The sequence below is a fragment of the Pantherophis guttatus genome, chromosome 8 (assembly GCF_059756535.1).
Source record: "Pantherophis guttatus breed Tessera chromosome 8, ASM5975653v1, whole genome shotgun sequence".
Taxonomy (NCBI): domain Eukaryota; kingdom Metazoa; phylum Chordata; class Lepidosauria; order Squamata; family Colubridae; genus Pantherophis; species Pantherophis guttatus.
Window position 1 is genome coordinate 32129655 of NC_142070.1, and position 14562 is coordinate 32144216.

Genomic DNA, 14562 nt, shown 5'->3' on the forward strand with positions numbered 1-14562 from the left:
TTTAAAGCATACAATTTGACCAGGAATGGTTCAACCTTTTCATACGGTTGTTCAGTATGTTAACTAATTTTTTTGCTTGTTTGTTTATTCTAGAGGAGACTGAATAAAGTAGGCTGTTCTTGAATGATGAACTTTATGCAGAATGTACATTTTTCTCTTAATTTTCTAGAACTAAGTAAACTAGGTTTCTACTTCTCTAAGCTATCATGTGCTTGGTTTGGTTTTGGCTTCGGCTTAGTATGATAACTTAACCACTGGATTTTAGATTTGAGGTTTGTAAAAGAAAGTAATGCACTCTAATGTCAAAAAATGAGAATATACATCTAATATATATTTTTGTCTACAACCATGTGTATAAATAAAATTATATGGCATATGAAACTTCTGGCTCACAATATCTGTCAAATGTTTATTTTTTTACAGTGGAAGCATCTGTTCATGGCAGCAATGTGCACTGTTCAGATAAGACAATTGAAGCAGCAGAAGCCTTGCTTCATATGGAATCTCCAACCTGCTTAAGAGATGCTAGAAGTCCAGGTATGTGAATCAATCAGACCAGTTAAATGTCTTATTATTTTCACCACATAGCTATCCCCTGGGTAATATTCAGTATAAATGTTTTCAGACCTTCAGGTTATCTTAATTCGGATGAGAGGGGAGGAATATTAATCAGTTAGTATTTAATTATACCTTTCTGCTCATAGGTCATGAGTAATTTTGTTCCTAAAACTGGTCTACAAATTGTATACTGCATGTGGTATGTAATGTTACCCAGTGCAATATTGCATTACTGCATGAAAAGAATGTTGGTGTAATTCATAATTACTGTATGATTATAGCTATTTGGAACATACACTGCACATTTTCTGTTTCCAGAAAATTCCACCTAATAAGTATCACTTTAGATTGATCTGTACATCAATTAATAAACCTATCTCAGTTTTTCTTAACTGAAGCCAGCAGAAAACAATGTTTTCTTGTACTTGGTTTCAATTTTCTTTCTGTTTGTATCATCAGGTTAAATTTATCCACATTCATTGTAGATTTAATTATTACCTTTACATGCAATTTGTGGTTTGTATCTAGTGATAGTGACACAGTTTATAAAATGGGAGGAAGTGATATGCTAATGAGGAACAAACTAGACTATAATATCCAGGGATTAGCTGAAATGAATATTTAGCGAACAATTGTGGTTCATTTCAATAAAAAAATCCTAAGTTTTTTAAATTTATGAATGAATGAATGTCATACAGATCCTCGGGAGTGGGAGGCACTGTGTTGCGGTGGTTCTCCTCCTTTCTCTCTGACCGGTCGCAGTCTGTGTTGACAGGGGGACAGAGGTCGACCCCGAGGCCCCTCATATGTGGGGTGCCGCAAGGGTCGGTCCTCTCACCTCTCCTGTTCAACATTTATGTGAAGCTGCTGGGCGAGATCATCCGTGGTTTCGGGGTGGAGTACCATCAGTACGCTGACGACACCCAGCTGTACATCTCCACCCCAGGCCACCCCAACGATGCCCTTGAAGTGATGTCCTGGTGCCTGGATGCCGTACGGATCTGGATGGGGAGGAACAGGCTCAGGCTCAACCCATCCAAGACTGAGTGGCTGTGGTTTCCGACGTCCCGATATAGTCAGTTGACGCCATCACTGACTATTGGGGGCGAATCATTGGCCCCCACGGAGAGGGCTCGCAACTTGGGCGTCCTCCTGGATTCACGGCTGTCTTTAGAAGAGCACTTGACGGCCGTGACCGGGAGGATTTTTCATCAGGTTTGCCTGATTCGCCAGTTGCGTCCCTTTCTGGATCGGGACTTGTTAACGCACGGTCACTCATGCCCTTGTCACCTCCCGCCTGGACTATTGCAACGCTCTCTACATGGGGCTCCCCTTGAGGAGCACCCGGAGGCTCCAACTGGCGCAGAGTGCGGTCGCGCGGGTGGTAATGGGGGCGTTTCCATGTAACACCCCTCCTGCGCGAGCTGCACTGGCTCCCGGTGATCTTCCGGGTGCGCTTCAAGGTTCTGGTTACCACCTTTAAAGCGCTCCATGGCTTAGGACCCGGGTACTTGCGGGACCGCCTACTACGGCCTACTACTACCGCCTACTACCACCAATAGCCTCCCACGCTCCCATAGAGAGGGGCTCCTCCGGGTGCCGTCAGCCAAACAATGCCGACTGGCGGCCCCCAGGGGGAGAGCCTTCTCTGTGGGGGCACCTACTATCTGGAACGAGCTCCCCCCAGAGATACGGAGGATCCCAGATCTGCGCACCTTCCGCCGCGCCTTAAAGACCTTACTATTTCACCAGGCCGGCCTGGCCTAATTTTCCCCCTATTTTATAAAAGATTTTTAAAATTTTAAATATCTTTTAGTATTTTATATATTCAATTTTAAATTGGTTTTAAAAGTTTAGGGTTTTAAATTTGTCGGGGCCAAAATTATTTAATTTGATTTTATTCTATTTTTTAAATTTTGTATTGTATGTGTTTTTATTGTTTGGCTGTGCACCGCCCTAAGTCCTTCGGGAGTAGGGCGGTATAGAAATCTAATAAAATGAAATGAAATGAAATACAGAACACAGTTATTTCCAGGCTGTAATTTAGTATACAAACTTTCCAATACTGAAAACAATTAACCCATGTTGTGTCATAATAAAGGCAGCCCCACATTATTTGTGGGTATTCTAGGAACTGAATGCAAATGAATGATGAGAAAACTTTATTTTTCATTTGGCACCTTTTGGGAATGCTTCCAAAATTTGGAATATATTTAGTTTATTTGTAACTTGAAAAATCAGGATTTTTTTTTAAAAAGCCTTTACCTTATTTATTTATTTGCTTTCTTTAGTGGAAGTTTTTGTTCCGCCTTGTGTGTCAACTCCAGAGTTCATCCATGCTGCAATGAGACCAGACGTAATCACAGAAACAGTTGTGGAAGTATCCACTGAAGAATCTGAACCAATGGATGCATCTCCTTCACAAACTTCTCCAGAAATCCATGAGCCCATGAAAAAAAAGAAAGGTACTTCATGTAACGTTTGTATGATAACTAGAAGTAGCAGAACAGTTCAGTGAGCCACGGCATATTTTCCATATGATCATTTGCCTAGAAAGGCTATTCAGATTGATATTTTTACATTAGTACTTTTCCATTGGTTAGTATTTGGTTGGAACTGGTTAAAGATTGAGTTGTCAGTAAACAATTGTAAATGCTTACTTAAAATAAATACTTTCAAGATGAGGCTTAATGGCCCTTGATTGATTGAATACATCAGATGTGATTATAATTATGGTTGTACTTGCACTGTATTGTTTTTCTACTGTGATGGAGTAGTGTTCTAAATTGCAAGTAGGAAATATTAACCTTCTGCATCAGTATTTCTAAAGCTGCATAAGATCAGCCTTAATGATTTATTTTTGTTAAACTAAACTCTGAGAGAACTGAAGGTGAGAAATACTATTTTTTATTATTCTTTCACTGCAGCTGGCCGTAAGCCAAAATCTCAAGTGCCATCAACCATTTGCAGTTCATCTCCAGACTTGGGTATAAAAAAGAAGGCAAGAGAGGGCAAAGGTAATATGCTAATTATATTTTATTTTAAATATTGTGAAATATTTAGGAAAACATATTCCCCATAGCACTAATGCTTAACAATAAAGACCAATTGGAGCCGGGTCTTTTAGAGTTTTCAAGCTTTCCCCCCCAATCAACTAAGGTTCTGTTAAAAGTTTTGATTTCTGGTATACATTTCTGTCTGTATGTGGCTTGGGCAATGTGATTTTTTCCCAGCTGAAATGTGATACTTCTGCTGAAGATTTACAGTAGCATTTAGCATATTAGCAGAGTATTTATTACTGTTGATTAGTGTCTGACTTTTAGGTTATGCTGAGAGAAAATTACTTGCTCAAAGTCACTTAGGGACCCTCGATGGTTGAGGCTGTATTTGAACCGGAGTCCAAAATTTTAATCAACACATCCCACTAGTTTTCCACAAAGTTTCCTGTAGGTCCCTTTTCATTCCAGCAGAAATAGGTTGTTTCAAGATCTCTAAATGGAAATTTAGAATGAGATTGCAAATTAGGGGTGTTAAAGCTCTTTCCCCCTTGTTTTCTGATTTTCATATAGTTGATAAAATTATTTCCTTATTGCTATTAATTCTGTCACATCTTTGTTACAGTCAAAGACCAGCCTATGAAGGGTGGGGTACAATCAATTAAAAAGCATAGAAAATATATTAGAGTCTATATAATTATTATTATTATAAAAAAGCTACAAAATATAAAATTTTATATTTAAAAATCAAACTCGGAAAGAAATCTAAATGGAGGGGTAGGAGCATTAGATGGGTGTAGGGTTAATATGTGGCAGACTAAATCTACCAGGTATAGAGCACTCTGGTATGATGAACTAGGTATTCATTAAGATTGTTTTATGACACAGGTCTGATAGATTTTCAGTGCTGCTGCGCAGAACCTGGCAGCATTGTATGCTGTAGCAGGATTAGTAGCTGAAAGCAGCAGGGAGGTTTCAAATTGTCATGTGCACCTTGGATATGTATGTATGCAATAATGGTGAGACAAAGCTAGTATGAATGTCTCTGTAATACAGGCACTGTAATACAGAGAAGCACATGCTATGTTGTTTCTGTGTTTCCAGAGTCACAAGGGCATTATCTCTCCAGGTAGGGAATGTTCCTGTATTGGCCTTCAAGGACAGTTGAGTGGAGGGTACTGCTGTTACTTGTATCTCCCGGAGAGTCACAGCATCCAGGCAATCTTGTTTAAAGCTAAGTAGGACTGGATCTATTTAGTGTTTCAGAAATACGAGGACTGTAAGACCAGAATGAGAAGTTTTTTTTAAAAATACAACAGAAAGCAGACTTGTTGTGCATTTTGATACAAAAACGATAGGCATCTGCCCATGGATTCACCAGTCTGTCTGTAATAAGACCTCACTTTTGCTTAATAGTTGCAGAGTGATTACTGGTGAGATTATTTTGAGCACCTATGGGAATCTACAGATTGGCTTTTTGTTGTTGCACACTGTTTACAGGTTGTGTGCCTGTGTATTAACCTTATTCAGTTGGTCATTGGTACAGTATTTATTTCATCTCATCACGTATCTGTCTCTAATAGTTATTTAAGGTTGTAATATTTGTTTTAGTGTTTTTTGATGGTTGAGATGATACATTCTATTAATAGCTGGGAGAAAGACACTTCACTGGCCACAAAGTTTATTCTAATTTCCCCAGGTTATCATTTGCAGATTCTGATATTTTGCTAAGGAGTCTTTATATATTTATTACTAAGAGGTTGGTATATGTAGATATGTGGTAGCTGTTGTATATTACATTTTGTACATTATATATTACATTTTACATTACATGTATTGCATTGTATACTTAGACCTTTATATTGTCTAATATACATTAGTTATTTAGAGAAAAACCTGTATCCTACCTATCCCTACCCTCAAATTTAAAGTGGTATTAAGACATATGTATTTGGCTATTTCTTAATATAGCCACATATATTCAGAATGGGAGCCTTTTTTAAAAAAAGATCTGAGAATGACCTTCATTTTTGGCTTGCTGCTTAGAAATCTTGCTAAAAATGAGTTGGAGTGCTTATTTTCTTTTCCTTTTCTTCTTCTTTTTTTTTTTGCTGATATAAGAATAGTAGAATATACTTTGCTTTGAAAAAAAATTAACTACTTAATCTTGAAGTTATTAGTAATAGATGTTCTTGGGAACTACATAAGCTTTTTAAACAATGTATTCTTTTGATACATATTTCTATTAAATTTATCAGAAATTTGATGCTAACTAGTTTATTATTTTGGCAAGGAGATGAGATCTTTTAAATAACATCAAATTTCAACATTTTTTGTTATCAGCACCTTTATTTGATTATTTATGTATAAAAGTATTTTTAAATGACAATAATTAATAATGCTTTCATTCCAAAAGTAAAAATATGGGATGTTCATTTAGGAAATTACAAATGCATTTTCAAGATTATTGGAAAAATACTAAAAATTACATAGCAAATTTCTACTCTAGAAAGCTCTCAGTACTTTTGCTATATCATTTTAAATAAGTAAATAAGTACAAAACTGTCTTTAACTATCTCCTTCCAAAAATTGATTTCTGCCCATTTTGAAAATATATTTAATATATGCCTAGCTTTTATAAAAACACTATGTAACATAGCAATTAAATGTTATTCCAATATGTTGTCTATTTGCATGATTTTGTTTGGAGGTAATTAGCTCTTTGATTTGCTGAAATATATGTTTTGCAAATAGGAAATACAACCTATTTGTGGGAATTCCTTCTGGATTTACTTCAAGATAAAAATACTTGCCCTCGATATATCAAATGGACTCAGCGAGAAAAAGGCATTTTTAAACTCGTGGACTCCAAAGCAGTTTCCAAGTTGTGGGGAAAACACAAGAACAAGCCTGATATGAACTATGAGACAATGGGAAGAGCCTTGAGGTAAAGAAAAAGAATGAAGAAAAAAAATGAGATGAAAATATTGAAAATGTTTTTTTAAACTAATATGGGTATCATGCTTTCTCTACAACCTTTTTAATGCTCTTAAACTAACATTTCATTTTTTTCACTCCTAAGGAAAATATTATTTACTTCATTTGCCTTCTAAAATTAAGTACTGATATGTATCTTTAGGTAGAAAAAATTGAGACACCACTTTTATGAACGAAGTAACTTAAAGGTTCGAAACCTAATGGAAATAGTTTATTTAGGTTAATGTTCTACACTTTTGTATTTCTTTCAGATACTATTATCAAAGAGGAATTCTAGCAAAAGTTGAAGGACAAAGGCTAGTATATCAATTCAAGGAAATGCCCAAAAATATTGTTGTTATTGATGACAAAAGTGAGTGCGGCAGTGAAGATTTATCCATGTCCACTGATGAGAAATCATTGGAACGTGTATCACTGTCTGCAGAAAACCTCTTAAAAACAGCGAGTTCTGCTCGCACAGGAAAAAGCACTTCTCAATTGACCTGCACAAGATCAGAGAAATCTGTTGCCAGAGTGAGTATCTCCTCACCTGGACATGAAATGTCATCTTGTTCACCCACCACAACTACCGTTTCAGCAACAACTGCTCCCAGGTGAGTGCAATATGATTTACATACTGAGTAGTCTAGGTCAGTGTTTCTCAACCTCAGCAACTTTAAAATATGTGGACTTCAACTCTCAGAATTCCCCAGCCAGTTGAAGTGCATGTATTCAAAGTTATGGTTGAGAAACACTGGTCTGAGTCAGGGGTTAGCAACCTGCGGCTCTGGAGCTGCATGTGGCTCTCACCTCTCTGCTGTGGCTCCCTGTCACTCAAAATATGCATCGCAACCACCAATGTGCGATACTCACCGGCACGCGATGTATTGAGCTTTTCAACCCCCGATAGGCCAACCATGGATAAATCAAAGAAAAGAAAAGTTTCAGAAGTAAACAGAACATTTAATTCAACTACATATGCTACTTTTGTGGCCGCTCAAGAAATAGTGAGGCATGGGAAGGGTTTTGTGGCTCCCAGTGTTTTTTTGTCTGTGGGAAACGGATCCAAATGGCTCTTTGAGTATTTAAGGTTGCAGACCTCTGGTCTAGGTCAAGGGCCATATGTTATGCTAAATTGGGGCAAAAATTAAATTTAAGTCATTTCTGTATGTTTTTAAAAAAAACAAATATGCTACATAATTATTTCCAGAGATATTTTTATTGTTTTGCTTTTGTGATATTGTTTAGAGTTCTTATACAGGTAGTCATCAACTTAGCAACCACCTTGGTTGTTGAGCAAAGCAGTCATTAAGTGAGACATCACATGACCTCTTCACCCAACAAGTGCAATTCCAGCATTCCTGGTTGTTAAGCAATCTCACAGGCTGTTAAGTGGAGTCTCAGGCAAGATGTGGTGGGTGCTTTGGGTTGGCGGAGATCATGGGAGGCCTGATGCTGGCCATGTCTGAGTCTCTATCTGCTCAGGGGCTGAAAATCTTCCCTGCCAACCACAGCACACTTCCTGTGCTGAGCCTCTTTACCTTACTGCTGTCTATCTGCTCTGGTGCTGAAAAGCCTCCCTTCTGAAATGCAAGCATGCTAAACCTCCACACACCTGCTGAGGAGTGACAGGAATTTGCTAGAATGAGTTTGGAAAGGAACCCCATTTCCCAGCAGAGAAACAGTTGAGACGGTTGCTATTTTCAAGTGCTGCTTTTGGGAAGTACTAACTCCCCCCCCCCCAAAGGCATGTATGCCTTTGGCCCGGATGGCAGGAAAGGGACAGCAGAGCTGGAGGAAGCCCAAGAGTGACAAAGGGTGACACTCCCTTCCCCTTCCTTTTCCTGCCCTTTTTCTCTTTGCCCTCCAGTTAGTCTTCCTCCTCCCCGCCCTCTTCCCCGCTTTATTCAGCTATTATTGCTCACTCCCAAACTCATCACTTCTCTCTCTCATACACATGCATACACTCTTCTCCCACTTTCTGCCTTTTCTTTCTCCTATGTGTGTGTACACTTCTATACCCATTCACCTTCCTGAAGTGAGGCTTTGTCTCTGTTCTGCAGGGAGTATTTTCAGTGTGATAGTGGACAGGCAGCAATAAGATAAGGAGCACAGAGTGCATCAGAGCCCTGGGAGGTCCCAGTGCAGGCTACACATGAGTGTCTCTTTATTCATGGGCTGAAAATTTTCTCACTACTGAAATCGAAAGCGTTGACTTTCTAGGAAAGCCAGTAGGGAAGATTGTCAATGGTGATTAGATGATTGTTGGGCATTCGGTAACCGGCCATTAAGTGGAATTGGGTTGTCAAGTGCTCAGTTCACAATCTTATGATTGCGTGGCACAGAAGTCGTCAAAAAAAATTGTGACAGTTGGAAGTGATTTACAATCCATGAAGCATTTTTTCCAAGGCTATTGTAACTTTGAACAATTGTTACATGGACTGGTCATAAGTTGAGGATTACCTGAAGCAATTTTGGAGGATTCTGGGCCCATACCTACAACTTTGAAGAACTATGTGCAGTCATGGACCTCAGGAAAAGTTGTTCTGAAAAGAAAGTCTGTTTTCTTCCTAAATGCTTTCCCTTTCCCTTTCCCTTTCCCTTTCCCTTTCCCTTTCCTCCCCTCCCCTCCCCTCCCCTCCCCTTCCCTTCCCTTCCCTAAGGATTTGTCAACTTAAACAACTGTTGGGATAATCTAAAATGACAGTGTCTTGTTTTGCTTTGTTCTGTTTTTTGTTACACTTATGTCCCATTTTTTTTTAGTAGCAATAAGGAGTGATAAAGTAACTTCTGAAACTTCAAAGAATTCAGTTTGGAATTGGGGTAGTGGAAGAAACTTTTGCCTTTATGTCAGATTTATAAAATATAATAATTGTTTCTTTTGATTAAAAGGTCTTTTATTCAGTTAAAGCATGTATCTGACACAAATTTTTGGTCTTCATGTAGTGTTTATCTTCATCTATTTAACAGAACTGTTCGGGTGGCTATGCAAGTGCCTGTTGTAATGACATCTCTGGGACAGAAAATATCAACTGTTGCAGTGCAGTCAGTAAATGCAGGGTCACCATTGATTACCAGCACAAGCCCAACAACAGCAACAACCCCAAAGGTAGTTATCCAAACAATCCCTACAATGATGCCATCATCTGCTGAAAATGGAGAGAAAATCACAATGCAGCCTACAAAAATAATCACCATCCCTGCTACACAACTTGCACAATGCCAGTTGCAAACAAAAACTGGTTTGCCAGGGACAGGGAGTATTAACATAGTTGGAACACCTCTGGCTGTGAGAGCACTTACTCCAGTATCTTTAGCCCACGGGACACCAGTGATGAGATTATCAATGCCTGCCCAGCAGGCAAGTAGCCATACTCCACCCAGGGTAATTAGTGCAGTTATAAAAAGTCCAGAGGTCAAATCTGAAGCAGTGGCTTTAAAGCAGGAACGGGAGATCAAGACCCTGCAACTAGTACAAGAAGAGAAACCAGCAGATGGAACCAAAACAGTCACTCACGTCGTCGTTGTTAGTACACCCTCTGCTATTGCTCTACCTGTACAAGTGAAAACAGAAGGAATAGTAACATGCGAAAAATGAAAAAAAAAAAAAAAAGCAGCTGTGAACATTAATTACATAGACCATTGTGGAATTAAGCAAACTGACATACATAGGAAGCCAGGGAATTGGACACAAACAAGAAGTTGAAAGAACTGATTTTTTAAAAAATTGTTAATAGTTATGCATATATTAGAAATTTACTGGAAGCAAAATAATGTCCCATGTTTCAGTGGGAATTGAACTAGATCTACACACTGACACAATTGCCTCTTGTATATCAGGGTTAAGCTGATGAAGAAAGAAAATTGCTGGAGCCGAAGGGAATAGCGGGTGAGCACTCAGGAGGCTCACTGCATTACCAGTTACACTAAGACATGGAACACTAAACTGGTTCTGTGAGGGTCTTGGCTTATGTAGATGGAGGGGGCATCTAGAAGAGGCTCATTGTTACACAAAACACATTTGATGCATTTGAATATGCATACCAGCAATTACTACTGTGTACTCACAGTGTTCAACTGGTGCTATGTGAAAAACTCTGCTACTAGGTATTCTTGAATGTGAATAAGGAAAGAATTAAAGAACTTCTTACAAGAAGTTGAAGACTTAGAGAATTTTTTTGTCCCATGCAGCTTAAGCAGATTTTAAAACAAAAGCCTTAGACTGATTTTCAGTTACCTTTGTTGAAATAAGCTAAAGGCTTCTTTGTGTAAAGCATTTTTTATTAAAACAATTTTTTTAAAAAAATCTTATACCTAGCACAGTATTGTTATAGAATTACATGTAACATATTTTGTATGGTAGTCAAGTCTGTTGGTTTCTTAATTGGGGTCCAAGTGGCCAGAGGTTGTTCAGCCTCTTGCTGCTTGGATCACCCACTTCGCCTGGACATCTGTGCATACATTTCAATTTCAGCTTTTACTCTGTCACTTGAAAGGTCACGCTTGGCATGAACTCTTGTCAGGTAGATTAAAAGCTTGTATATTTTTTAGTTGAAGTTAGAGGAAAGTACCAGTGTTCAGAATGAACTATAATAGTTTGTATATTCAACATTTAAAGTATATTCTATTTTGTTGTACTCTTGTTTCAAAGTGTATTCAAGTAGGTTTTACTGAAATACAGATAATGAAATTTAAAATTGGTGTCTCTTTATTCCAAGCCTTAATGTGCCTCTGGTATTCATCCAGATAACATTGCTACACAATTTTCTACTTCAGTTCTCAAAACTTAGTTTTAGAAATAGTACAGAATTGGAAATATACCAAAGAATTAAGTTAATGATCTCAGTCCTTCTACTGAAAATAGGAGCAACATCTAGTTGATAACACAATGGAATGAACTTGTATGATAATTTAATTTAAACCATTAACTGGTAATTGGGTGACTGGAATTGTCTTTACACTTGTGTTATACTGTTTTACAGTTCCAAAATGAATTAAAAGTTGCAATAGCCAGCTTCATAGGAGGTTAATGGGATTCCTTGAAAAAGAGAGGGAAGAGGCACACAGGTGTCAAGAGCAAGAAATCAGCACTCAAGGTGTGCATTAACACAATGCCAAGGAGTAAAGACATACGCGATGATCTTAGAGAAGCAATTGTTGCAGCCCATCAATCTGGGAAGGGTTATAAAGCCATTTCCAAACAACTTAAAAGCATCATTCTACAGTGAGGAAGATTATTCAGAAATAGAAAAGAAAAGGCAGGTCATTCAAGACAGTTACCAATCTTCCCAGGAGTGGATTCCCAGTAAGTTCACCCCAAGGTCATGCCATGCAATGCTCAGAGAAATTGCAAAAAATCCAAGAGTTAGATTTCAGACTCTACAAGCCATAGCATGTAAAATGTTAAAGTTCATGACAGTACAATTAGAAAAAGACCGAATAAGTATGGTTTGTTCGGAAGGATTGCCAGATGAAAGCCTCTTCTCTCTAAAAAGAACATGGCAGCAAGACTTAGGTTTGCAAAATTATATCTGAACAAATCACAAGACTTCTGGAACATTATCCTTTGACAGACAAGACCAAAGTGGAGATATTTGGCCATAATGCACAGCGCCACGTTTGGCAAAAGCCAAACATAGCATATCAGCATATTAGCATAAACATCTCATAGCAAGCATGGTGGAGGGGGATATGATTTGGGCTTGTTTTGCAGCCACCGGACCTGGACATCTTGCAGTCATTGAGTCAACCATGAACTCCTCTGCCTACTAAGTTTTCTAGAGTCAAATGTGAGATCACATGTCTGACAGCTTAAGCTAGGCTGACACCAGGAGCCGTGGTGGCACAGTGGTTAGAATGCAGTACTGCAGGCTAACTCACTGCTCACTCCAGGAGTTCAATTCTGAATGATTCAAGGTTGATTCATCCTTCCGAGGTCAGTAAAATGAGGACCCAGATTGTTGGTAACAGTATGCTTTCTCTGTAAACGGCTTAGAGAGGGCTGTAAAGCACTGGGAAGCTGTATATAAGTGTAAGTGCTATTGCTATTGGATCATGCAACAGGACAATAATCCTGAGCACACCAGCAAATCTACAACAGCTGAAAAAGAAAAAAAAATCGAAGTGTTGCAGTGGTCCAGTCAAAATCCAGATCTCAACCAGACTGAAATGCTGTAGTGAGACCTCAAGAGAGCTGTGCATAAACAAATGCCTACAAACCTCAATGAACTGAAGCAATGTTGTAAAGAAGAATGGGCCAAAATACCTCCATAATAATGTGAGACTGATAAAGTCATACAGAAAACAATTACTTAAAAGTTATTGCTGCTAAAAGTGGTTTTATGAGCTATTGAATAATAATGTGTACTTAGTTTTTCACGTATGATGTCTCCATTTTGGCTTTCTTTCATGAGAGCTTTTGTGGAAATTTGCTTTCCCAAAGTTCTGTATTTTAAAGGGCAGGTCATCAACAGTTCTTTTTCCTTGAAGTATGTGGGGGAAATCTCTCCAGATTTTACAGAGTTAATGATGGTTGAAATTGAGGTAATGCTTAATGGGGAAAGTGAAAAAAGCTAGAACTTACAGCTTGATCCCAGACCATACTTATATATGATGATGATGCTGGAATTATTTGCAGTGTAAGTAAAAGTACTTTAATTAACATTTATATTAAGTATTTTGAAGAATATTGGACAATATTTTATCCAGTTGTTGCATTCTGGCTATTTGCAGTTCTTTACATGTGACAATTCTGTAAAAATAAGATGTCTTCACTTCTAGTGGTGTCCATTTTATCTTTCTTTTATACCAATAACTCTCATATTGCAAGGAATTTTTGTGGGTTTGTTATATATTATATATTCCTTGGAAGAACTTGATGTTGTAATTGGAATTATGTCTTACAAAAATATTCTTTGAAAGGAAAATATGGCCTAAATTCAAATAAGGATGACATCACTTAAATTGTGCTAGTGTTGCGGATAAGAATTCCAAATCTTCTTTCATGATGTACTACAAAATAGTGAGTAAAATCTAAGCATTCTTAGTCACTGTAGATAAGAGTCAACCAAAAAGGATTGGATCCATCTTTTCAGGCAGCAAGGCAATGATTAAATGTTCTCCCTATCTCATGGAGGAAAAGCCTTTGCTCCAGTTTTTATCTTCTGACTTGTAGACAAAACACCCACTTTCCATGAGCTCCATTTTGGGAGCTAAAAATCAGTGCTATCCTGGCAATGTGAAAAAGCATTCCAGCACAGCAAACCAATAGGAAGCTGTAAGCAAGAGGCCTACTTGGCCTGGAAAAACAGCTTAGGAGATGGGTCTATCAGGACTCCAGAGTTGATGGAACATGGAAATAGAGTGGTACCAACTTTGAGCCCACCTGCAATATGGAAGGGTTGAAAGCCTGACTCCATCTTGATAAACATTGTATGACACGATCCAGCAGTCCTCCAACAGCTTGAACATTTTTTTCCCACCTCATGCTGGTGAGAAGGAATGCTAAGGAGCACTTAAATTTCTAGCCAAAGTGAGGTCACTGACAAATCAGGAAGACAATATGACAGGAGGACAAAAAGTGGATGAAAGCTTCAAATTATCACCCTATTTAGTGCTTGGTCATAATTTAGCAACCAGTTTCTTTACAGAGCCTTGAGGTGCAGAGTCCCATTTCCAGGGGCCCTTTGCTGAAATAGTTAAAAGGGAAATGGGTGGGATGAAACCTAAAGAAATCCAATTAAATTGTATCTCTTAACCTAAAGGAATCATGGATTGGGTAGATATGTCAAACATTTTCATAAATTTGTTAAGTCTTTCTAAATGATTGAGGGAAAAGTGATACAGGATGGGACGGGATGCTAAAGAGACTCCATGGCATTTACACTGGAAATTGGGATGCCTTATCCTTACCAAAACTTGACTGTGTGGACAAATAATCTCTGTAGAAATCAGGTACCTAAGAGAACAAATCCATAAACTTAACTGTAGCAGCAAACTTGTGTAAGACATCTCTAGGGACAATCTGTTGTGT

General features: G+C 38.2%; 1 protein-coding gene across 11 annotated transcripts in view; it reads left to right on the forward strand.

The window, feature by feature from the left end:
* ELF2 (E74 like ETS transcription factor 2) overlaps positions 1–11227 on the forward strand; it is a 51886-nt gene extending 40659 nt beyond the window's left edge. For all 11 annotated transcript variants that reach the window (XM_034401290.3, XM_034401291.3, XM_087874564.1 and 8 more), the window contains 6 exons: positions 424–537; positions 2850–3023; positions 3486–3575; positions 6309–6501; positions 6803–7144; positions 9501–11227. In XM_034401290.3, coding sequence (XP_034257181.1) covers positions 424–537; positions 2850–3023; positions 3486–3575; positions 6309–6501; positions 6803–7144; positions 9501–10128 — 1541 coding nt within the window. In that variant the 3' untranslated portion in view covers positions 10129–11227. The remainder of the gene's footprint in view (positions 1–423; positions 538–2849; positions 3024–3485; positions 3576–6308; positions 6502–6802; positions 7145–9500) is intronic.
* The last annotated feature ends 3335 nt before the right edge of the window (positions 11228–14562 follow it).